Source organism: Apis laboriosa, unplaced genomic scaffold (genome assembly GCF_014066325.1).
Source record: "Apis laboriosa isolate Shangri-la unplaced genomic scaffold, ASM1406632v1 scaffold5_cov152, whole genome shotgun sequence".
NCBI lineage: Eukaryota > Metazoa > Arthropoda > Insecta > Hymenoptera > Apidae > Apis > Apis laboriosa.
Genome location: NW_025223857.1, coordinates 509,640 through 535,819, shown reverse-complemented (window position 1 = coordinate 535,819; position 26,180 = coordinate 509,640). Strand labels below are relative to the sequence as shown.

Sequence of the window (26,180 nt, the reverse complement as noted above, 5' to 3'; positions counted from 1 at the left end):
CTAGGTATAAAATGTTTATGTTTGCTCGTCCGTGAAGTTTCGGAGGAATGGTGTTACTCTCGTTGTTTTGGGAATTTCACGCGAATTACCGTACTATTTTTATCGTGTGTGGGTGAATCAGGTGTCTTCGTCGTCTTTGATACTATTTTCGATATCTTCGTATTCTCTCGTTTGCTGGGCGAGATTCGCGTTTAAAAGAAGAACGGAGGTTAGTTTCGGCAGATGTATTGGGGTATGTAGTTTTCTATGAAACTCAGTTTTAAATGGTTTTGAAACAGACTAATAAATATAACAAGATTTCATTATATTGTAAAAATCTTATGAAACTATTTCATTCATTCATCGTAAAATTTTATTTAAATGAGATTTATTTTGTTTTAAATTACATATCATTTTTTTTCATTTTAATCAATTGTGCGCGTAATTTGAACGAAAATAATGTTCTAATAGTAAATGAATGAAATTCTTTTTCATTTGATTTTTAAATATAATTTATATATTATAAAATATTTATTAATTAAATTACGATTAAATTTTAAATTTACGATAGATAAAGATTCATAATAAAGGTTCATATAAAATTTAATAACTAAATTTCATATATATAATATCATATTACATTTTATAAAAGAAAAATATTATTAAATACAATAATATGAGATATGATAATGAAAGAAAAAGATAATATACATATATATTCTGATAAAGACATATGTATTTTGCTAATTAATGGAATTTTCGATTTATCATGTATTTATATATTATTAGCATATTTTAAATGGATTATAAATATAATTGTAAATAATTCATAGTGATTAAGTATAGAGCCTGTTTCATGAAAACTGGATATTTGGAAGGGTAACGGGGTGTTGGATTAATGGTACGAACAAAATCAGGGAAAGTGAGCGAGTAAGTTAATGAGAAACAAGGAAAAAGAATACAGAGAGAGACAGAGAGAGAGAGAGAGAGAGAGAGAGAGAGAGAGATTGAGAGAGCGTGAGCATGTGGGAGGGGAAGCTTGTATGCCGGTGAGCAAATCGAGTGTCAGACTCGTGGCAGAGGGGTCAGCGCGAGAGAAAGAACGACACGAACCGAACATTTTCTGGACTTAGCGGGTACGTTTTCATGTTACAAAACGTACACCACTTTTCCATTCTTAGTTATTTCCATTTTTTTCATTTTTTTAGAAAATAATTTATTTTTTCTTTTTATTTTTATTTTCATTTTTTCCTTTTTTACCCTCTTCTATTCTTCTATTTAATTGTGCGCGCGTGCATTTCTTATTGCTTTATGTTTTATTAAAATTTTCTTATTAAAAATATATTAAATCATCATGCTTTTTATTATCATATAAGTGTAAGAAAAGTTTAAACAAAACTATCAATCTGGGTTATTATCAAAATCATCATATGAAAAACATAATCAAGTGTTTGTTGATTTTTATATACAGAAATGTCTGTAGCTGTGTCACACAGAAATCATTTACATTTAAAGGAACGTGAAATATCCGCGAAAGGATGAACGACATGGAAGCTTACGGAGACGGATACATGGAGCCAGAAGAAGAATGGGAGAGAGAAGGTCTTTTGGACCCGGCTTGGGAAAAACAGCAGAAAAAGGTAAATTAAATTTATTTTTTTTCCATTTAATAATATTTTATATTATTATTATATTTTCTTTTATCTTGATAAAAAATTTTGATTCTATTATTACATTCTGTAATAATAATATATATGTTTTGTTGGGTAAATAAACTGGATATATTTTATCATTATTATACTTTTAGGTATTATGTGTGACAGGAACTTTTGATAAACATAATTAATAAAAAGGTGTAATAATTTTTATATTTTGAACATTCATCATTTATAGAATATTTGACTATTAAATTTTTGAACTACTGTACATAACCTCACGGAACACAATACAATTTTTTAAATACAACCGTGTGAATATATAAAAAATTGATTCATTACCTACAATCTTTTCTTAAAAAATGAAAAACTATGTTTGAAAAAAGTGAAAAAAGTATATTTTGTATTGTAATCATTTTATATGAATTATTTAATAATATGTGTTTTTTTCAAAGTTTCTTAATATTATCTAACAGTTAAATATAATTGTATATCTTTTGGTAAAAATTTAATCAATTTTAGTTTCATTTGTAAGAAAAATATAATTGTATGATTATTATGATTTTCAGCGTTTAGAAATTATATTTTAATTATATATCTGAAACATTTTTTGCTTCTTTGTTAATTTTATTATTTACATTTATATATTATATTTTGAAATGCCTTGTAAAAATATTGGAATGCAAAGTATTTTCGATTGACAATGAATTTCTTTACACAATTCACAAATACAAATTTCGATTCACGATATATGAAGAGATAATCACGCTATAAGAATTATTCGAACAAGGTAGAAGGAAGATAGATTAATACGGTGTGAATTGATAAAATGGAACAGCTTCAAGTACGCGTTGAAAATGTTTTCTTCATTTTTGGCAGAGGCTCAAGGCTCTCAGGTCTGACTCGATTACATATGATGCTAAACCGCAGCCCTTTGGATTGTATTTTCAGACTTTATGATAAAAATAATCGAGCACTGAATCACTTCGAAGCATGGTAATTTCGTTGATATTTCTTGAGTTTTAAAGAATCTCATCGTTGTTTAAAGTAATGATTGTATACAATTATTACAGAAGAATATTTGACAATTGGTTCTGCAAATTAAACTGAAATAGAATTCGCGTAGAATTCGTTATTGTTCTTATGAAATTATGGTCATTAAATTTTATTTTCTTGTTTCTATTTTTTCAAATCGAACTTTTTACCTGGATATCAATCTTATCTTGTACTGTATTTCACTCGTGTATGTTAGTATATCGATAATAAGTATTTCTATTGATGATTTATCATGAGTCCGGAATAAATAATAATATTCTAATGCTATTCGAATTTAAAATTTTTATGTATCTATTGATTATTTAATATTGTAAAAATAGAAATTTTTAATCTGAATATTTTTATTTATATGTTTATATAAATCTATGTTGTAGTTTGTATATTCAATAAGAGGTGTTTTATCAATATTTTCATTCATGAATAGTACAACATACAATTCTTAAAATATTCCATGTATCTTTTGCATAACGAATATAGATAAACGAATATATATGGATTATTGATTATTGATTAATTGTTAAATATATAATTTTTTATAAAATTTCGAGCATTTCGAATTTTGCTTTCGAAAAACAATACTTCCCCTTATTTCGTAATTTCTATTTGATTTTATCCGCTATTCGCTATAAAAGAAATTAAATTTAATTCTTTTGCATATCAATTATCATTAGTGAAAAGTTTTTCATCGCTGGATAAGATTTAAAAATAATTTGATTTTGATATCACAGGCTTTGATTAATATTCAGGATTTCATCATAAATTGTATCCTATACGATTGAAGAAATTAACGATCGTTATAGCGAAACGCATCTACGTAGAAATGTGTTGCGTGGAATCGTCGAAGGTTATGGAATCGCTTATCTAACTGGTTACTTATTACTGTCAACTGGTCACTAGTATCGCAATGCGATACGGTGGGACTCCGCTACGGTTTGTCAGGGATATACGGCATCGATGTATGCAATACTTTCATCGTTGTTTCCGTTCGCACAACGTCTGACTTTATCGTATAAATAGACGATATATATAGATATTGCAGCCAGTCGAAGACTATCTATCATAGCCGAGGTCCATATCCTCTTTGATTGATTGCCATTTTCAAACTTAACCGGTGTTTAACCTCTCCCAATATATTGTTATATGTATTTACTATTGTATTAAACTTTTCAAGTTTTCTCATATCTATTTCAATTACAAATACAAATACTTCATTAAAATCTTTTTTTTTTTTTTTACTTATTGTAAAGTGATAATATAGTTCCAAGAAGAGTTTCAGTATATAATTATTTCATACAGTTAAGGAAGAGAAATATATTATAACAATATGTTTTCGAGTTAAAGAAAATCGAAGAGTTGCGAGTGACACAAGGGGCGATCGATCGATTTCTTCCTTGATGCGAACGAGAAGATCGTTAACCTTTGAGAAGTTTCGGCTGTGCGCCAAATCTTAGATTGGAATCGGGTGACCCATACTATACTATGCACCAGTAAGCCGATTGTTATGCGATGATAAGTTCCGCACGCGCGAAACACTTCTCTATCCTCTGTTTATTACCGATTCGATGATTATACTTCGTTAAAATGCAATTCGACACCCACGATTCGCTATTTTCAGTCGACTATTTCGTCGTTCGCAAAGGTCGAACGATAATTACGCGATAATAATCTACGCTTAATGTTAAACCGGTTGGAATAGTTTCTTTGAATGAATTTTCAGTATTTCCGTCCGCTCCCTTGATACTGTCCGTAAATAGAACATCGACCATGATGTTTTTCGTTATGTATGATACTCCAGACTTATTTTCGACACTCTGCGCGCTCAGAAAATGAAAATGATCGTAGCGTAATATCTTTTTCCTTGGGATTCCTTTACCTGAACTGCTCACGTCACGTACAATCGCGAAGGTTCCGCGGTCGATTGGCTCGCGGCATCGAGCTATCGAACGATAGATTCCAGAGAAAACGATAGTAGAACGATTATTTTCTATCGAAGATCTCTTTCGTCAAACCATTCAACTTTATTGTACATACATATAACCGTTACTATTTAACCGACTACATAGCCTACCTGTTGATCTGTTTTCCAAAACTCGCTTTTATATACATCAAGATTGATGTATATCGATAGAATGTCGCGATAACTTAATGACCATATGTCATTAACAATATATGTCATATAACAATAAATTACATCAATTCTCGTGAATATTTTTTACGATAATTTTATTGTGCGATCGTCACGTGTATCATAAGTAAAACTTGCCAATTGGATTCCTCAATCTCAGTATTTTACCTCACATTTTGGCCTTAGGTTGACGTATTTCAAGGTGAAGCAAATTGCGTAAAAAGAAAAATTAATTGATTTGATCGTCCAATAATTATTCACTGACGATGAATTTCATATATTATATCGTTTAAAATATAGTAGTAAAAAATAGAAGAAGAATTTGTGCACCTTGGTTTCTTCTTTAGCTTACGGAAGTACGACACGGATAAAAATTCAATGTAGAATTTAAGAATAGATATAAATTGCAAGCATGTTCACGCGCGATATTTAGAATTTGGGTTACGTGAATTATGTGCATCGTATTTAAGCCGTTTCATGTTTAACTGCGTTTATTTTTGGTACCAGTGCAGGTAGATTTAAAAATATTAATAAATGTAAAAATATATGATTATTCAAGTTATATATATATATATATACATACATACACACATACATATATACATACATACATACATACATATTTTCTTTCGTAAGATATGATTGTCGCAATTAATTAATACGATGTGATTAAAAAAGAAAAAAAAAATTTAATTAGATCGCGGGAAATAACACGTGATTTTTGCAATAGATCGATCGATAATAAAGTATCATAGAAATCGTTTGTGTTTATAACGTCGTGTCATTAACACACCGCCACGTGAGACATTCCTTTCATTTGTAGAAGGATAGGGATGAGTCACGAATGTAAGTAAAGAAAGCCTCGTAATACATTGTTATTCTGCAATTATAACTGTTTGTTTACATAATTCGATATTCGTTTTAATTTTTGCAAAGCCACCATTTACATAATAGAGTTTGCTGGGTCGGTAATATTTCTAACTTTTTGTATTATGCAATTATACAGGGGAAAAAAAACAAAACGTTAGATATTTATAGAATTATAGGATTGATTGCGTTAGAAAAGATTACGAGATCATAAAATGTTTTTGAATTCTCACGAAACATATTTTTGAAACAGAATTTGGTTACCCACGAGAAATGTGATCATGATTCTCATGCATATAGATATAGATCGGATATTATATCAGCGAATAAATTTAATCCCTCAATAATTTTCGTATTATTCGATATAATTCTCAACAAAATTCAAAGATTACGTTATTTCTTTCGATTTAATTTTTTTTTTTTTTTTTTTTTCACTAAATTTTTTGCTTATCGGTTGGATTAGAGACGTTGATAAATTTGAGTTACATAAATAAACACATCGATAATTGAACCAAACCGAATAGATAATGCGTTAACTGTAAATAAAAAAATATCAATTTAATATTCTTATCGAAAATAAAATGGATCAGAATGTTTTCGAAATGCTTAGGTGCTCAGCGCGGGAGGAGTCAATGTTTTACAAATAGATCTTAGAGCGCTCGTACAAGTTAAGGTGGCTCATGTCCAATTTTGGCCGGTCGTGCTTCACGCTACCCGTATTAAATTTCAGACAATATTTTTCTCTTTCTGTTTTATATTTCTTTAAAAAAAATTCACAAATGCCGATTCATAATTTTTTCAAATTCTCATGCATTTTGTTAACGACATATAGTTCACATTTTAACGATATTATTTATCTATAATATTATAAAATATTTTTTCATAATATTTGTTCCCATATTTATTGTTTTGTCAAACATATTATGATTATCAAAAGTACATAATTTTTGATAAATGTAATAATAATAAAAATATTTTCCTATAATTTCATTAAAATTATTTATATTATTTATATTATTTTTTTAATTATATTTCAAATGAAATTATGATGAAATTGATAAATTGTTCTAAGATTTATTTGTGTATTCTCATTAATATCATAGTATATATGTAGAGTAAAAGAATAGAAAAAACATTTGTGTTATAATTACGTTTTCATAATTTGAATATTTTGATTTTAACAAATAAATATTTAATTTACAAAATATATAAAATGAATTGCATTGATTAATCGTGAAATGGAAAACATGTTGTGCATTGCTTAAGTTTATCGAATTTTTTGTTACAAGATATCAAGGGTTTGAAAATCTTTAGTCTGGCCAATAGGAAGAACAATTTAAGAACCGGGACAGAAGATATATATAGCAAGAGTGATTGGGGTCGTTACTAAAATATACACTAAGTAGCAGTCAAGCTCAATTCTTCATTTTAAAATCTTTTTAACCATGAAACATTGGTTTATTTAATTTAATTTGGATATTATATCTTATTTGAATAATATTTATTAATTCATCAATAATATCAATTTTCAATGTACACACACATATATATATTTATATATATTTATACTTTCAGACATTCACAGCATGGTGCAATTCGCATCTTCGTAAAGCGGGAACCGCCATTGAATCGATCGAAGAGGATTTTAGAAATGGACTGAAATTAATGTTACTGCTCGAGGTAATTTCTGGCGAAACACTTCCAAGACCAGACAGAGGAAAGATGAGGTTCCACAAGATTGCAAATGTGAATAAAGCTCTTGATTATATTGCCAGTAAAGGCGTAAAATTAGTATCTATTGGAGCAGAGGGTAAATATTTAGGATCGTTATTCGTTTATCGTTTCATACAATTATATTAAGTAATCAATTGTGATTGTAAATTTAATCAATAATGCCATTTATTTATAATTCTCGGATAGAAATCGTGGACGGCAATTTGAAGATGACATTGGGTATGATCTGGACCATTATATTAAGATTTGCTATTCAAGATATTTCCGTGGAGGAGATGACTGCTAAAGAAGGTCTTCTACTGTGGTGCCAACGTAAAACTGCACCGTATAAAAACGTCAATGTTCAAAACTTCCATCTGTCGTTCAAAGATGGTTTGGCGTTTTGCGCTCTTATTCATCGTCATCGACCGGATCTTATCGATTATAATAAACTTAGCAAGGATAATCCTTTAGAGAATTTGAACACTGCCTTCGATGTTGCTGAAAAATATCTCGACATTCCTCGTATGTTAGATCCTGATGGTAAGTACGTATTGTTTAATCCTTGAAAAAAAAATGTTTTATCAAAGCAAAAATGTTAAATATTATATTTTGTCGATTAACGCGAGAGGTTAGTTTTCTTAACCTATACCTTAGGCATTTCCTTGGAGTTTAGGATGGAAATACGATGAAGTGAGCTTTCACTATTTTATTAAAACGTACAAATTCTTAATGTTATATTCCCTTAATATCATATAGATTTGATCAACACACCCAAGCCAGATGAGCGTGCAATCATGACGTACGTGTCCTGCTACTACCACGCGTTCCAAGGTGCTCAGCAGGTCAGCGTAAAGAAATGCGTGTTGTTCCCTTACTTTGGTTACAAAATGACCTGTGCTATCACTCTTTCACTAATACTAATACATTACGATCGTATGCTTACACTTAACAGTGTTTCGTTATGCTAATTTCATTGTATAACTGTTATAATTGTTTATGTTTCAAATGTTACATACTTTTACAAAAAGAGAAAAAAAAATCTTGACTCTTAAGCAAAGATTTTTTTTGATTTAACTGTATGTATAATTTTTTTTATTACTCCTATAGTGTACCATGACCATGATGTTATTAACTAGAGACAATTATTATGCATATCTTTCAATTATTATTACGAACGAATTACAATTCGTCGAAATATCGATACTTCTTGATTGACAAAAAAAAAAAAAAAAAAAAAAGAAACAAAAATTTTTCGATGGACATTTTTGCGCTAACATTGCATGGTTTGAGTTTTTCCGAATGTGTTTTTTTTAGATATGCGAAATACAGCAATGCCCGATGAACGAGCTGTGATGACCTACGTTTCTTCCTACTACCACTGTTTTAGCGGTGCACAAAAGGTGTGTGATTGCAAAATTAACCGATAATAATAAATTTGATCGATTGAATTGAATTTCAATCAAAGAAAATGTGTTCGTAAAAACATCATCTACGATGATAAATTGATATATCAAAGAATTTATTTTCCTGTTTGATTTTTTAATTATTAATATTTAATTATTAATATTTTAAATAATTTTTAATTATTAATATATGTATTTATTAATATAGGCAGAGACAGCTGCGAATAGAATATGCAAAGTTCTGAAAGTAAATCAGGAAAATGAAAGGCTGATGGAAGAATATGAACGTCTGGCGTCTGACTTATTGGAGTGGATAAGGCGAACTATGCCTTGGCTGGCTAGTCGACAGACCGATAACTCCCTTGCCGGTTGCCAGAAAAAATTAGAAGAATATAGAACGTATCGTCGTAAGCATAAACCACCCCGGGTCGAACAAAAAGCTAAACTGGAAACAAATTTCAATACTTTGCAAACGAAATTGAGATTGAGCAATCGACCTGCTTATATGCCAACAGAAGGAAAAATGGTATCCGATATAAATAAGGCTTGGAAAGGTAAAATATTATATTCGATAAGATTTTGAATATATATATATATTTTTATTAAAAAGTATTAAGATTCGATTCGATTGTAGGTTTGGAGTTGGCAGAGAAATCGTTCGAAGAATGGCTGTTGTCTGAAATGATGCGTCTCGAACGCTTGGAACATTTGGCTCAGAAATTCAAGCACAAGGCTGATGCGCATGAAGAATGGACAGCAGGAAAGGAAGAGATGCTTACGTCGCAGCACTTCCGACAATGTAAGCTCAACGAACTCAAAGCTCTGAAGAAAAAGCACGAAGCTTTCGAATCGGATCTTGCTGCTCATCAGGATCGCGTAGAACAGATAGCTGCTATCGCTCAAGAGCTCAAGTATGTCCTTAATTTGTGATGATTCTGTGAGAGTCAATAAAATCTTTCCTTGGGAGGAATATGAATCACACCTTTTTTTTTCTTTTTTCAGTACTTTGGAATATCACGATAGCGCGTCCGTTAATACTAGGTGTCAACGAATTTGCGATCAATGGGATCGTTTGGGTACTCTTACCCAACGCAGGCGTCAAGCGCTAGACGAAGCTGAACGTATTCTTGAAAAGATTGACGTTCTGCATTTGGAATTTGCCAAGCGAGCTGCTGTGAGTTCATTTTATCATTTTGTCACATTTTCTTGTATATTAAATGTATATATAAAATGTATATAAATATATATAAAATATATATATATAAAATGTATATATAAAATGTATCTATAAAATGTATTTAATTGTTATTGTATGTTATTCAGCCATTTAATAACTGGTTGGACGGAACCAGGGAAGATTTAGTGGATATGTTTATCGTCCATACGATGGAGGAAATTCAAGGATTGATGGATGCTCACGCAGCGTTTAAAGCAACTCTCGGGGAAGCTGATAAGGAATACAACGCTATTGTGGGATTAGTGCGTGAAGTTGAATCAATAGTGAAACAATTCCAAATCCCTGGAGGGCTTGAGAATCCTTACACCACCTTAACTGCTTTGGATCTTACGAAGAAATGGAGTGATGTCAGGCAACTTGTACCTCAACGTGATGGTACACTTCAAGCGGAGCTTCGTAAACAGCAGAACAACGAATTGCTTCGACGACAATTTGCCGAGAAGGCTAATGCGGTTGGGCCGTGGATAGAACGCCAATTGGACGCAGTTACAGCTATTGGCCTCGGTCTTCAGGGTACTCTGGAAGATCAACTGCATCGTTTGAAGGAATATGAACAGGCGGTCTATCAGTACAAAGTTCATCTTGAAGAACTCGAAAAGATTCATCAAGCTGTTCAAGAGGGTATGATATTTGAAAACCGATACACTCAATACACTATGGAGACATTACGCGTTGGATGGGAACAATTACTCACTTCTATAAATCGTAATATCAATGAGGTTGAAAATCAAATTCTTACCAGAGATTCGAAGGTGAGTTTTTTTTTTTTTTTTTTTTAAGAATAATTGTAATCCATCTTTCTCATGGTTTATTAAACTATTATTAAATATAAATTTAACGTATATTACAGGGTATCACGCAAGAACAACTTAACGAATTTCGTAGTAGTTTCAATCATTTCGATAAGAATCGTACAGGTAGATTGGCTCCTGATGAATTCAAGTCTTGTCTCGTTTCACTTGGATATTCTATTGGAAAGGATAGGCAAGGCGATATCGATTTCCAACGTATCCTAGCTATTGTTGATCCAAATAATTCTGGTTACGTACACTTTGACGCGTTCCTAGACTTTATGACTCGTGAGTCTACAGATACGGATACGGCTGAACAAGTTATCGATAGTTTCCGTATACTTGCCGGAGACAAGGTTTGCAATGCTTTTATTTATATAGTAAAAAAATATAATATTATTATTTTGAAACAAAAATTAATTATTGCTAATTTGCATCGTTTAGCCGTACATCTTGGCAGACGAATTGAGAAGAGAATTGCCACCTGATCAGGCTGAATATTGTATTCAACGAATGCCACCTTATAAAGGACCGAACGCAATTCCTGGAGCATTAGATTATCGTTCGTTCTCTACTGCTCTATATGGTGAATCGGATTTGTAAAGATAAAAATGTGTTAAAAATTGAGGGAACTTTTGGATGATTTCCATTTAAAAAAGAAAAAAAGAAAAAAAAACAGATCAAAAGTTATTCGAAACATTCGTCACGTTTCTGATGCATCTTTATAAATTAAGAATCTCAATACGATAAAAAAAAAAAAANAAAAAAAAAAAAAATAGCCTAGCATAAAAAGATATAATGTTCAAAACGATGAAAAAGGTCTAATTTGTTTATACGCGTCACGAGTGTTAGCAATTTTTTATTCGTGATATTTTTTTAACGTAAGGGAACCTGAGAGCTGTGTCGATAAACACCGTTTGATGAACACCGTTACGATGTCTATCATATTGTTACGAAGTAAAAAATCGATAATGCTCGATAAAGAGGGTCCGTACTTAAATGAATAAGTCTGTACAGTGACAATAAATGTACAATTTTAGATACCTTAACGTTAAAAGAATAGCACACAATCAAATACATCAAGTTCTTCTAGAACGTTTGCTTCTTGCCTATGTCTGCGATGAGTCCTATAATTAGTAAGTTAATATTTCAATTGTATATAAACATGTCCGAGAAGTCACACGAGTATCAGTAATAGAGACAAATAATAAGCATTTCCTTTTCGCAAGCGTTCCAGAAAAGGATATAAAACTATACTGTTCCATAAATGAATATTGTATTAAAATGAGCAATTTAATTAAATGGTTTATTATGTACAATTTATTACGTGCGCCGATATTGCAGCCTTACACATTTATTATTATTAAGAAAGAAATCATATATATATATATATATAAAATATATATAGTTTATCGATAATATTTATATAGTTTTGACAAAGATGAATTGAATTCAAATGTTTTTATCAAAGTATAATTTAATTTCCTTTTGATTCATCTAAATGAAACGATTATTTCAATTATATTTAAATAACGTGATATGAGACGTGTATCTCACAGTTCCTAAATGCAATTTCGTAAATCGATGGATTTTTTTATTACTTTTAGTTTTAAAACGAACTTTTTTTTTTTCAAAAGAAATAGATATGATTCAAATATAAGGCGCAAATCGATGTTCGTAAAATAAAGCGAAAATTCATAATATGTGTATAAATTAAGATTATTAACGATGTAAACGAATTTTTGAAAATGCGTACGTATATACGAAACGACCTTCTCGCTAAGGATCCAGAAAAATTATTACGCTCGAAATCGAACATGATGTTCATATTTTTTTATAATTAAGCGGTATTAAGAATTCTTGAACGAGAAAGCCGCTTTTATCTTTTTTTTTTTTTTTTTTTTCGTAAATCGCATATTAAATAATAATGCGAAACGATGCTAAAGAAAGCAAATTATTTATTTATTTTGAATGAAATAATTATTTATTATTGTTCCGATATAATTAATTACCGTAGTAAACGAAGCCACTTTTTCAAAGTATTTATTTTTATAAATATTTGAGAGAAGTGAAGATAAACGAAAGGCCACTGTAATATAAGAATTATTGTAAAATTTCCAAATAGCAACCGCCATTTTTTTGTGTCATGTGTATTCAGATCACACAATTTATATTCAACAGCCTAAAATATTTCATCATTTAATCGAATCATTGTCGTCCAATATCATTATGTTATCTCAATGCCATGGAAGACGCTCGTGTGTGAAATGCAATTATTCGAGAAAAAAGAAAAAGTACACGGTATACTTTTTTTTCATGCTTGGAACTTAATGCTTCTTCAATCTATCTATCTTAACGCGTTTTTGCGAGTTCACAGTAATTTCTTTTATCTTTATTTTCGTTAAAAAAAAAAATGTTATTATATTGGGCTTTTTATAGGGATAAAAAAATATATAAAAAGAACTGGAAAGATCTACTGATCTACCAAACACTATACAAGTTCAAGTATATGTTGTAAACACATAAAAAATATACAAATACACACACGCACACGCACATACGCACATACACAACATATGTATATATATCTATATATATACTCACGTACATTACATATACATATCCATGGATGAAGTTATGAACATTCGTAATATGAAAACATAATTAATTTAAAAATCACTACGTATGTGTTCAATGTATGTATATGCCGAAAGAAATCTTTCTAAAAAAAATCAAATTTTCGATATGTTCAATATCGTATTGTGTACACATATACATTCTCATTAATAATCACATGTATGCATAATTATAATTCTTATAATTTTACATTAATTTAATATAATATTTACAATTTTAATTTGTTTCAAATATCAGCTCGACAATCGTATCATATTTTTCATGTAATACTTGTCGATTCTACTACTTTTGTTTTATCAATTTCATCTTCCTCAGCTAGATTAATAACAAAAAAAAAAAAGTATTATAAAATATCAAGCTAGGAGAAAAAAAAATAAAGGTCTTTGAAAAGAGAGCGAGAGCGCGCGCGCGAGAGAGAGAGAGAGAGAGAGAGAGAGAGTGAAGACCGTTCAAATTTTGTATTGAAAAAAAAAAAGCGTAAAAATTGGGTATAATTGTTTTTAACGTATCCTAGTATGCGTCATATCAAGTGGGCGAAATAATAACAAAAAATATTTAAATAAAAATTTCTAACAGTGTGGTTAAAAATGGATGCTTTTATTCCAAATACAAAATGTATTATATATATAAATATATATATATATAATATATCTGATTCAATCTTTCGATCGAGTTCGTAAGAAGTCTTGCAAATATTTTACATATAATCTTAAGAAAAAGATAAAGATTTAATCTTTTTTATACTAAATGTATACCAACGTTTAAATTATTAAGTTGGTATTACGATATCCAATAACGCAAGCTAAATCTATGTATATACAATAGCTATAATATTTACAAACTTTTTATTAACGATAATATCACCATGCTTCATTTCTATTGGTTATGGCTACACGTGTTCGTAAAAATGAAAAAAAAAGATCTTTCCGTCTCGTTGTACAATTAATTCGATAGAAAAGTGACTTCACGATTTTGATTCATTTGTTTCATTTGGATAATATTTAATATTTTTCGTAATTATTGTTCGATCGATAATTCAAAAGAAATTATTCCTTGCAGCCAAGTCCAGCTGACCAATTGCAAATACCACCGACTGGGTCAAAAGATAACCTGTCAGGACAAGTGTACTCGGCTCCGATCACCAATCCGTTTACCATTCTGGCGCAAATAATGAATTTTTTACAAGAGTAAGGGTGAGGAAAATTGCCTTGGTCCAAGCATCGAAAAGTTCCTTTACTCGTGAGAAAGAGTTTTCCATTGAAGGTTGATTTTCCGATCACCGGTTCCTCCTCATCCTCGTAATAATCGTAATCGACAACAGGCGGTCGTTGTCTAGGCCTTGTTGTCGTCGAGTTTCGATGAGTTTTATCCTTCGTTCCCGGCTTCTGTCGATCACTGAGAGCCGGTGTAAACCTGAGGCTAGCCCTGCTTGTCGTTGCATCTGTTCTAGGTGCAACCGTAGTGCTTATTTTGCGCTTCAGGGCGTTCCGTAACGATGGTCGACCTGATCGTTTAACTCTATTAGTTATATTCGATCCCCAATAAAATAGACTAGAAGAATCCCGTTAGAAACCCGTGGAAAAAAAAACATAAAACATGATTTATGTCCAGCGTGAAGAACAAGATATGCCTGCACGTGTAAAGATGCAGACGAGAGGAGGGAAAGAGTATCAATGTGCTTGAAAGTTATAATTGTATTAGTAATTCGCATTATGCTGTTGATACAGTGATGAGAAAGGCGAAAAAAACATGATTACGATATATAGGGTGAAGATATATAGTATAGTAAGGACAAATAAGATTAGAGAAACGGGAAAGACTATTATGAGATCGACGAAGTAGAATTCAGTCAAGAGATGTTGATTAGCTTCTATTAGATCCCCAAAAAATGATATACCTCTTCGAAAGTAATAACAATGTGATTAGTTCTTGATGGTAAACCTCGTTTCCATAAAGGTTTCACAGTGGTTTGAGTTTCAGTATGGAAGAAGTACACAAAAATTAGAAGTCAGTAAATGAGAGTAAATTTCGACCAAGTGATACCGACTGATTCGCCAGGAAGAGTAGAGGAAATTATAAGTCGAAGATTACGGTGCGATGAGAAATTATATCCCAAATGATCCATGAACGAAAGTGAAATATGCGCGCGATTTAATATTTTAGTTTAAATAAATTAAGAAATCTGATGGTGGAGGATTTAACAAGTTGTGTGTACCGGTGGTTGATGATTGCACAGACGGTGGATCCGCCAATGTGACCGCGATTTCTTGTGCTCTACTATTTTGATCGATATCTTTCTCAGGTTTCGAAGTTTCCGTTCTTTCATCCACGGTATCTAAAACAATATGCAAATGTTCTTATAGATACATATATAGCTTGTGCAACCATTTCTAATTAAAAATTTGTATTTTGTTCAACCATTTATTAGAAGAAATTTGAATTTGAAATATTTCGCGCGAAAATTGTTCCGCGTAAATATTATCCTGCGCAGTCGCAATAATGGAAGATGGTATGACACCTGGCGGTGATCGTGCGATGCAATACCAGTTGGCGGGACATGATACGATTGAGTTATTAAATTGTTTTAAACAGTGAAATATTGTTAACGTGTTTCATATTTGTCGTGTATCATCACTTACCCAGTGTTTCGTTAACAACAGTTTGTAATTTTCCATCGGTCAGATGAGTCTTTCGATGATTCGCGAATGTGTTTGTAGTTTTGCTTTGCAATGGCGTCAAAGTGAATGCAGTGGGTTTTCTCAATCTGGTCGACGACAAATTTCCTGGTGTACGAGATGTTACCGTATTCTTCGAGGAATTCACCTGTTCGTAGAGCACACGTACATTGTATATCTATCCTAATCACCGAGATGGTAAGTACAATTTTGCGATCAGTCAATAAAAAATATAAATTGATTGTCAATTGTTATAAGTCATTGTAGAGATTGAAATTATTATAAAATATTTTACGTATCAAGCATTATAGAAGAATTCTTACAAAATTCATCTATAATCGATGAAAATTTTTCGAAAAAATATTTAGAAATTGATCGAATTATGGCGCGATTAATTTAAATTTGAAACATGTAGTATATTTGTCAATATTTCGTAGATGGCGCTTTGTAACGCTCAGTCGTATCAGTGACGTATCAAAAATCAAAAATCCCTTATTTTATAAATATTTGAACTTTTTTTATCAATTTGACGTAAAAACTTATATCAATTGACACGTTGGTTTCGTTTTACTCTAAATAATCGTTCGAACTAGAAAGCATTGAAACGATACATAAGAGAAGGAAAGAAAAGAATAATGAGAGAAGAAGCTCGAGAGATAACAATGGCAATTTTTGTGTTAAATTGCTGAATTTCCTAGTTAAGCATTAACCCTTTGCACTTGTTGATATCTTACTGTATAAGCGGCAATGAACAAAGGTTATAGAAAAAGTTTCAATAATTGTCCAACTCGCTTTACCTTTAAAAATGAGCCGAGCACAAAGGGTTAAAATATATCATAAGACGAACATATAAAGTAAGCGTAGCGCAGGCGCTTTAAAACGTGCGATATGCGCCTCGTAGAGAGAAATATAGTGTTAATTGATTTGAAAATAGAGTAAAATCAGCGGTAGATGAAGATAAGAACGCATGATGGTAGAAAAAGTGCCCGATGAATTTCTTCCGTTGATTATAATCCCTTCAGAGATAGTTTTCCTCCTGTTTTCGTTAATCGTAGCCACAGAAGAATCGAAGCAACTTCTTTTTATCATTAGGTATGAAATGAAAGACTTGCGCTTTGTTACGTAGTATTTTAAAGAGAATCATCGACGTTTTGCCCTTCATTTTCTCGTTCAAACGGTAAACCAAAACGAGGATGAGTCGTTTCAATGTTTTTATCGATGAACGTTGCGTATCCCATTTTGTTTGGTTAGGTATAAAAGGTAAGAGTGAGCGATAGCATCTGAGTTAGCATTATATATTGTAAAGAAATTGTTATATACTTCTTTTTTTATATCATCGAGTCGCAAGTGTAGGAAATTTAAAGTCTAAACTGACCTCGGATTCGGATCGATCGATATTCTCCTCGATCCGAAGATGTTCTTCGTCGAAAACAGCTTCGTTTCTTGTTTGATTTGCCTTTGATATTAGCTTCTTTTCCACATTTGTTTCTTCTTTATTTGTGTCTTTCCAATCATTTGGATTTCTCATGGAATCATTCACTTTTGTTTCTTTCAAAGTGGTTACTTCGTAAACGAACGAATCGTTCACAGCTTTACCATTGAAAACAGGTCTGCGTAACGGTCTTCGATAACCTATAATTTTACGACGAGAATTTTGCGTTCTTTCAACTACTTTCGTTGAATTCTCTTGATTTTTGTTCAATCGATTCACGTAATAACGATTCTGGCCACGTCTCCGAAATTTACGACCAAATTCGTAATTTGAAGTAAATTTAATTTTTTCATCGTGGGTATTGAACACATTAATCGTCGTATCGGTAACCGATGTTTCCACGGTGCTAGAAGAAAGCGTCGTGGTCGATAAAATCGATTTGAATTCTCCGTCATTAGATTTTCCTCTATTTTGACTATTTATCGAATAGCTGTTTTCTAAATCCGCAGAATGCGTTGTATTCTCCATATATAATTCCGTTACATCTGATTCTAATAAGTTTGTATCAGTTGTAATATTGGAAGGTATCGCGGTTACAGGAATTACGGTATTCAAAATAGGAGTATTCTGATCATTGATTAGGGATTTTTTGGTCGTGGAATTAATAATCTCGGATTCATTAGAAGATTGGGAGGTAAGCATAGAAAGTGACGAATCGGATAAAGATGTGGAAATCGAAGAAGTTGTTACATTTTCTTCTGGAATTGAAATCCTGGTAAATTTTATTATCGATGATACATCTTTCTCTATTTGGACTTGATCCATTGAAACAGATGTGCTTTCCACTCTACCCTTGACTCTAGCTCCATTTCTACTATTTTTCATGGATAATTCGGTATTAAAAGTCGTAGTAACGTCAGACTCAAGATTTTCTTCGATGTTATCATCGTGCTCGAGATCGGTAATCATTTTTCCATCTATATCGGATTGTCCAATTTTTTCAGCGATCCCAGAAGGAGTATTTTCATTAGTCTCTACAGACAAGGTGGTAAATTCGGTAGTTAATGCGTCGATCTTTACTCTTTTCGACATTGAATGTTCCGTTTCGCTTCTAGTGACATAAAAACCACGCGGAACTTGGCTGTGCAGCAAATTGATCAATGGAATGCCACGCATAGTGGTAGGCTTCAGATTGATTTCTGACGAATCTTCACGATCGATTCTCTTCTTGTTAGCGAACGAAGTATCGTCCTCGATGTAATACGCGTGTATACTATCCGCGGTTAAATCTGATTGAAAATCATTTTGTATCTCGTCATCGTGCTTGTTCCAAGATCTAAGTTCTGTATCGTTGAAAATCGTATTCTTTTCAATAACCTCTTCGAGAACGCGATCAACATTTTTCTGTTGCGATAAAACCTCTTCGCTCTTCGCTGTGAGAGGAAACAAATTCAAGAATACGGGCGATGGACCGGTGGCGATGTAATTGTTCGTTTGATAACCGATTAGTTCCTTGAGGGTTGGCAGTCTATTAACTTCCGTGTTGGCCACCTGAAAATCAGAAGAGGGTAGTACGCTTAATGACGATCTTCCGAAATCTTTCTCTTCGATCTCTCTCGTTCTCTCTTTCTTTCGATTATTCTTGCCAATTCCTTCTTGTCCTAAAGCGCAAGAGAGGGAGAGAGAAGGTAAAGAAAGCGGACGATCCTCTGCGTTCGCAAATCCATATAGATTCTGGTTGCATCATTTGCCTCGGTAACCGAGAGTTCTCGCACAAACGGTGAATCGGTTAAAATGTATTTGGCGATGATTTGAAGAAGGGCAAGAGGAGAGTTCTCTCGATTAATCCGTATTAAATATCTGGTAAATTTTTAATGATGCGTAATAAGGATAATCGTGTCTATGTACATTGTTAATTAATGACGAATGGTGATAAGATGCGATATCACTTGGCGGAGTCCCTGTTTCCGATCAAATTGCTGAACACCGATTCGATCTCGATCGTGGACGATTCGTGAGACTCGGTGGTGAATCGTGACGGATAAAGGAATTCGCTCTCTATGGGCAAGGTGGATCTTTCCAAGTGACTTTGTCGAATTTCATTCATCGATTCGTCCTCATCGGATCTTTCCAACGTTATCCCGGGGATCGAGGATGACGTAACGACTGAATATTCCAATGGAACGACCGTAGCCTGAAGAGGAATTTTTGTGGTCGAAGTAAGCGAGGAATATTTGGTTTTAATCAGAATCTTTTGCCTTTCCGTGGTGCCCGATTCCTCGACGGACGTGACAAGTCTCGTTATCAGCGGTTGGGGAGAAGGCGTGGTCGTATAGTCCTCTTCGACGACCAAGTTTCCTATCTCTGTTCGTTCTTCGTTCGAATTCGTCAAAGTGGTCGAGTCTTCGTTCCGATTGGTCGTTCGTGAAGTGGTCGTTCGCAACGATTGTTGCTGCCTCCTGTGAGCATCCGCCGCGTAGTCAAACTTTTTCGCTGGGATCAGGGTCTCGGTGACGGGTGTCTCCGTGGTGGAAACTGTTGGGCGTCTCGCGTAGAAACGCGTTCTCACTTGCGTCGAGGAATCGTAGCTGGGCGATTGCGTGGCATCCGGAATCGACTCTTCTTCGCTCTCTCGATTCCTCCTTATCTCTCTATACTTGTAACGCGTTCTCGGTTGACGAAAATTTTGATACCTAGATCTGGGATTGTTCGCTTCTTCGGATTCATTCGAATCCAGAGGGTAAACGTTTTCGGTGCTCAACGTTTTCTTGATAAATACCGGAACTCGGTATCGAGGACGAATCTCTGGCGATCGATCGCCAGTAGACGGTATCGGCTCATGCGTTCGATCCTCGTTCTCGAGTATCGAAGAGGTATCCTCATCGAGCGTCGCGTTTCTCGTCAGAGGGGACGAGAGTTTTTCGATAATCGATGGGGTAGTGGTGTAGCGATTCGAAAATTCTTCCGATTCCTGATCGATGGGCGGAGTAGTGGGATATGAAGTTTCACCATTGTTTCTCAGAGTAACCTCTTCCGTATCGAATCGCGGATCTCTCTCCTCGTCGTCGTCGTTGATCGTCGTTCTCGAAGTGGTTGTCGAAGAAACCGGTCTACGACGAACGAACAAACTCTTTCTACGTTTCGAAATACCTTCCAATTTATTTTTTTCACTCGTGGACAAATAGCTCGAAGTTTCCACGATCGAATTTCGATCGTTGCTGTTAAAATTTTCCGGGGAAGAAGGAACAACTGGTCGCCTGCCCACGAATTTCTTTCTCACGTATTTCGAGTCTAAATAATACGTCCTATTGTACGCCTCTAATCTACGATTAGATTGAGAGACGACGGAAGCCGTTGAACTTGGCCAAGAAACGATAGTCGGCAATTCATTGGTCAATAATTTTTCATCCAAAATATCGTTCGAAAAGTTGGACGAAGTTGATTCCACGGAATTGGTTTCCGTCACCGTCGATTCCTCCGTCGTCGATTCGCTCGCTATAGCTGTAACGTTATCGATTATCGTAGAGGCCATCGTGACAGGATCGAAATCGAACGAGCTCGTATCGTCACCGAGCACGCTCTCAACGGTTGTCGGTGTTTCCAAAGTCATTGCAAAGTCATCGGCTATATCGATCGTCTCCGTAACGGTTACCGCTGTTGCCAAATTTTCCGTTGACGCGTCCGTGATCGTACTTATCCCCTCCTCCTCCTCCTCCTTCGGTGTCATGGTGGATACAAGGCCAACGAATAAAATTTGCTCGGTAGATGGCACGTCTATCGTAGATGTCGCGTTTTGAACAGGGCGAAGACGTTTGATCACCTTTCTTCTTCGCGTGTGCGGTCTACTCTCTCGTTCCACGGACATTTGCGTAGTGGTGACGGGTCGTCTTCTGAGAAGAACCTTCCTTCGCCTCGGATGCACGGCGTTTGTGTTCTCCTCGTTAATCGTCTCGCTGATATTATTCGCGATTTTAATCACGTTCGTGTCAACGATTTCATCGTCTTCCATCGTCGTCACCGTTACATCCAATCCTTCCGTTCGATGATCGTCCGTCACCTCGGTGATTACCTCGTTTTCCATCGTCGATTCCACGGTACGTGGTTCCATTGTGCTCGTTTCGAGATCGGTTGTGGTTTCCTGCGTTGTTATCGACGTCGTTGTGCTCGTCGTTTCTATCGCGACTTCGTCTATGGAGTTGAGGATCGGTCGTTCCGTCGTAGTCAGTGGCACGGTTACGGCGTCGTTCGTGGTACGATCGAGGAAGGACGAGGGAGGAGACGACGTGATGTCAGGCGTGGAAACGTTATTTCTCTTCCTCGTGTACCTCGTTCTGGCATACACGTCCCTGTTCACCTGCCCGATCGGCGTTTTCAGTATCTTTATATTGGTAATCTTCTCGATATCCCCGTCCTCTTTAACCGCGTTCCTCGATCTCGAGGACAAGCTTCTTCTTGGATAAGCTTGAACGATCCTCACGATGGGGCTGTCCTCGAGCTCGTTGGCTCTCGTGGACTCGGTAGTGGTGGTGGTGGTGGTGGTGGTGATTGTGGTAGTGCTAATTTTAGAGGCCGGCCGACGAAATCTTCTTCTAGAAGAACCTCCCTCCGTGTTGAGAGGAGGTTCCGTCGTGGCTCGAACGCGTTCTCCTTGGAGCGTGGAATCGGAAGAGGTGGAGCTCTCGTTTCTAAGTTTGAAGGTGGGCGGTGTGTATCTGCTCGCTCCCCTGATCCTCGACGAGGGTCTCGCGCGTGTACGAGCGAGCGCCCCTTCATCGCCCTCGTCGTCGTGGGAACTTTCCACGTTTCGACCATGCTTCTCCTGCCTTGGTCTTAATCGACCTCGTCCTACCAAAAGGGACGAGCGCGTGTTGTTTCGCGACGGAATACTCACCTTGGTCCTCGTCTGATCGTTGGACGGTGGCAATGGAGTGGTGGTGGTGGTCGTGGGCTCGGTCGACGGCCTGTTTCTTCGATTAAAGCCGAACGGCCTCGGCTGAGACACCGACGCGGTGCTGATCCTCGTATTCGGAATCGACAACGTGGACAAGCTCGCTGGCGCCGTGGTCAACAGGATCTCCGTCGCCGAATCTTCTACGAGTTTCACGGAGTCGGTGGTGGTCGAGCTCGACTCCGAAGTCGTTGAGAGGATCGCTCTCTCCGTCTCAGTTTCTTCCGTTCTTCCCGCCTCCGTTTCAACGGGGAGGATGTCGTCGTTGGACGTCGAGGACGAACCGATCCAAGGTAAGGTATTTGTTGTTAACGGGCTGGTCGTCGTATCTATTTTCTCGTCGCCGATTTTCGACGGTTCGATCGAAACGATCGATTCCGTGGTCGATGCAACAATCTCCGAAACAGCCTCCGTCGATTGGGGAGTCGTGCTTCTGAATCTTTGCACGCTCACGTATCTATAAGATTATTAAGAAATAAGTTAATCGATCGACATAGCGTTGTTTTTTTTTTTCTATGTAATAAAAATAATTTGGAAATATGGAAAAAAACCTGGATTTAGTCGTTTGCGAGTTTTCTTCGCTCGCGGATGAACGAGATTCCTCGTCTCTAACATTTTCGGTTGAGCTCGTCTTGGTATTGCTGTTAATTTTTCAGATCTTTAATTTAGATTTTTTTCATTGTTATGGAAGAGAAGACTTACCTTGGACGTCGGCGTCGAATTGGCGCCTCCTCTTCTCCATCCTTGTTTTTCTCCTCAACGTCGTTCTCGTCTTTCCTGAAGGATTTACATTTTGTAAGATAACGTTTCCTCCCTTCATCTCTTTCTTCGCTTACCTCGATGTTGAGGGTCGAGCGCGTCTTATATCGATGTAATTAGGCGTCACCCTCTGCGTCGAGCTGGTTAGAAAAGGATTGTTAATCGTTTGCTCCTCGGAGGAAGCCACATCCGTGTTGTCTCCGTCCAGATCCTCTTCCCCTTCCTCCACCTCTTCCCCGTCCAACGGCGGTTCCTTCGTCGAATGCCTGAACGAAGAAACGACGTTCGATCCGGTCAGTATCGCGGGATAGGAACGAGGGAGAAAAAAGTTGTAAAAATACCATTTTCTTCGTACTTTGGTCTCTCGATGGTCACGTATTTCGGTTTCTGCGATCGTCTCAATCCCTTCACCTCTGGAACCTCTTCCAATCCCTCGAACTGCGCTCTCCCCGGCCCATTCGCGAAATTCGTATTGGTCGAAGATCTCTGCCTGCTCGTAACTTTACCAGCCTGACGATTCAACACGCGCTCGTACAAGGTGCGACTTATAGTAGCTGGTGTAGCACTCTCTCCGCCAGAGTTCGCCGAACTCTCATTGGAATTTTTGTCTTGAAGCAACAACTGTTTCTCCAATTGCTCTATACCACCTGCTTTCTTGATCAGCGTTATCAGCTCCTTTATAACCTTTGGATCCTCTTCGTCCTCCGAATCGATCGATTTCGAAGTCGTGAAAGTCGCCTCTGTTGTTGTTGTAGTAGTAGTAGTACTCGTGGTACTGGCAGTGCTAGGCTTGTTTCTGGTGATCGTTTTGTACAGAAGCGTCTTGGGAGTGGAAGTCACCTTGTCTTCCTCTTTCTCTTCCTCTTCCTCCCCTTCTTCTTCCTCGTCTTCGTCCTCGTAATATTCGTATTCTTCCTCCGGATCCGGTTTCGCGGTGGAAGGTCGACGCGTGGTGGTGCTGTATAGGTAAGTGGTGCGGCTTGTGGCGGCTGTTATCGGCGCTCTGGTCGTCGACGCCGACGACGACGTCTTCGATTTCGGACACGCGACGTTGCGAGGGTAATCGCAGGAATCGGCTGCCTTATTGAACACCAATCCTGCGCGAATAAACGAGAAAATTTTTACAAGAGCGAATTTAAACATGACGGATTAAATAATTACCGGAAGGGCAGGTGAACTGATGCGCAACCACTCCCAAACCTCCCGGGCCGCTATCCAAGCACCAGAAATATTTTTTACAGTCTCGAGGGTGGGAAAAAAATCCTTCGTCCTCGCACTTGAAATCTATCGAGACAACGAAACGCGTATTCCTTATTACATTTGTAAAATGAATTTCAAATATCTACCTGTTCCAGGATCGGGAGTGGTCGGGGGTTCCGGGGTAGTCAGTTTATTACTCAACGATTCTTCCTTCGAATCAAGATCCTCTTTACGACGAATTTGCTTTCTGCGATTTCTGCTCGAACTCGATCGATTCTTCGCCCCCCTACTCTTCTTCCTATCTCTAGATCTTTCGCGCTTGTTCGCCCCGTTAACCGCGTTCCCCCTCTCCGAATTTTCCTCTTCCTCCTCCCTCTCCTGCTTCTCCTCGTCCTCGGACGTAGGATCGTAGGATCGTCTATCGACTCGCCCTTCCTCCTCGTCCTGTTCGCTCGCTCTTGGCCGCGTGAACGTTCGATATCTCGGCCGCGAAGAAGAAGTGGGAATTCGATTTTTCGAGACAGGTGTCGCAGTTGTGCCGCCTCGTCCGCCATTTTTCCTTCTCTCTGTATCGCTTCGAGTCCCTTGAACCCGAGACTTCTTGCGGCCCTCGACCGGCTTCGACTTCCCAACGGTGTTCCTTATTTCGATACGAGCAATTCGAAGAATCATCGATGATGATAAATTGAAAAAAATAAATTTTCGTACTTACGTGGCGTCGGACAGGAGGCTCTCTTTCGCCGCTTCGATCAGGGGATACGGCCGATCGTGACATTTCCCCCGGAAATCGTCGTTGTCGATCGTCCAGAACATTATTCCTCCCAACTTCTTCTCGTTCACGTATCTCGCCTTTAATCTCACTATATCCTCGTCGTCGTAACCTACCCACTGATCCCCCTTGAACGCGTAAGGGCCCATCGCGTCACGATTAGGCTCGACCACTTCCCACTCGTCCGATTGCGCCAAGCTCTCGCAAATCTGCGAGATAATAATAATATAACCATCATTCAATTACTCATTCGAGTTTATTTAAAGGGAGAGAAAGGTTTTTTTTTTTTTTTTAAAAAAAAGAAACCTCGTAATAAGCAAGATAGCCTTTCTCTCGAGTAGCGTCGCCTTCGATTCCTGGACCATCTGCCGGTGATCCTAGATCGGTGGCGTCTTGATTGAAAAGCGTGTAAGATCTTCCATACGTGGGAATCCCTAGAATTATCTTCTCCGAGGTGGCACCTTTCTTCAGCAGATAATTAACGGTGTAGTCCTAGTAAAGTGAAGTAATGATAAAATAATAATCGTGATTATCATTAGAAATTAAAATTGATTCGAATAAACGTCGTGTTACGATCGTCAATTCGGTGTCGTAGTTGTACTCGTTGTCCTCCTCCAGGGGATAGAGGGGGGCGTGGTGATTGACGGCAGGTTCGTAAGACGAATGGTAATCGTAGGAGAGGAGATTGACGAAATCCAAGTATTCGTTCAGTCTGGGTATATCGTAACCTTTGTCGATGTACTCGATGCCGGCTGGCATCGCCAACGTCAGCAAAAGTCTCGGCCTTCCGGTCTTCGAAGCCTCCCTCTCGAACTCCTCCCTCAGTTCCTTCGAGATACGAATCAATGAGAGAAAGAGAGAGAGAGAAAGAGAGAGAGATATTTGTGTGTGTGTGTGTGTGTGTGTGTGTGTGTGTGTGTGTGTGTGTGTG

The 26,180-nt window shown here is 36.2% G+C and overlaps 2 protein-coding genes and 1 long non-coding RNA gene across 8 annotated transcripts in view; 2 read left to right on the top strand and 1 right to left on the bottom strand.

Moving 5' to 3' along the window:
* Positions 1-54: 54 nt before the first annotated feature.
* On the top strand, positions 55-14,054 carry LOC122717818 (alpha-actinin, sarcomeric). 4 transcript variants are annotated; one of them, XM_043942250.1, is made up of 11 exons: positions 55-232; positions 1,495-1,619; positions 7,258-7,492; positions 7,603-7,938; positions 8,155-8,240; positions 9,010-9,355; positions 9,436-9,712; positions 9,804-9,975; positions 10,125-10,790; positions 10,889-11,185; positions 11,274-14,054. In XM_043942250.1, the coding sequence occupies exons 2-11, from the start codon at positions 1,518-1,520 to the stop codon at positions 11,430-11,432; spliced, it is 2,676 nt and encodes an 891-aa protein (XP_043798185.1). In that variant the 5' UTR covers positions 55-232; positions 1,495-1,517; the 3' UTR covers positions 11,433-14,054. The 4 variants fall into 4 exon arrangements, with proteins under 4 accessions (XP_043798185.1, XP_043798186.1, XP_043798184.1 ...); XM_043942251.1 differs by having other exon boundaries at positions 69-208; XM_043942249.1 differs by lacking the exons at positions 55-232; positions 8,155-8,240 and adding exons at positions 814-1,115; positions 8,713-8,798.
* Positions 13,147-26,180, bottom strand: part of LOC122717815 (mucin-5AC) — a 13,726-nt gene continuing 692 nt past the window's right edge. The window contains exons 3-15 of one of the 3 annotated variants that reach the window (XM_043942241.1): positions 25,823-26,077; positions 25,556-25,741; positions 25,193-25,458; positions 24,627-25,120; positions 24,442-24,564; positions 23,636-24,377; positions 23,358-23,546; positions 23,224-23,298; positions 23,073-23,162; positions 22,465-22,978; positions 16,106-16,289; positions 15,682-15,801; positions 13,147-14,970 (exon numbers count right to left, since the gene is read on the bottom strand). In XM_043942241.1, the coding sequence (XP_043798176.1) occupies positions 14,513-14,970; positions 15,682-15,801; positions 16,106-16,289; positions 22,465-22,978; positions 23,073-23,162; positions 23,224-23,298; positions 23,358-23,546; positions 23,636-24,377; positions 24,442-24,564; positions 24,627-25,120; positions 25,193-25,458; positions 25,556-25,741; positions 25,823-26,077 (3,696 nt within the window). In that variant the 3' untranslated portion in view covers positions 13,147-14,512. Of the gene's footprint in view, positions 14,971-15,681; positions 15,802-16,105; positions 16,290-19,510; positions 22,979-23,072; positions 23,163-23,223; positions 23,299-23,357; positions 23,547-23,635; positions 24,378-24,441; positions 24,565-24,626; positions 25,459-25,555; positions 25,742-25,822; positions 26,078-26,180 lie in introns of those variants that run through there. The other 2 variants (XM_043942242.1, XM_043942240.1) reach the window with 2 other exon arrangements.
* Positions 22,681-26,180, top strand: part of LOC122717824 — a 10,178-nt gene continuing 6,678 nt past the window's right edge. The window contains exon 1 of the long non-coding RNA XR_006347252.1: positions 22,681-22,814. This is a non-coding gene — a long non-coding RNA (uncharacterized LOC122717824). The remainder of the gene's footprint in view (positions 22,815-26,180) is intronic.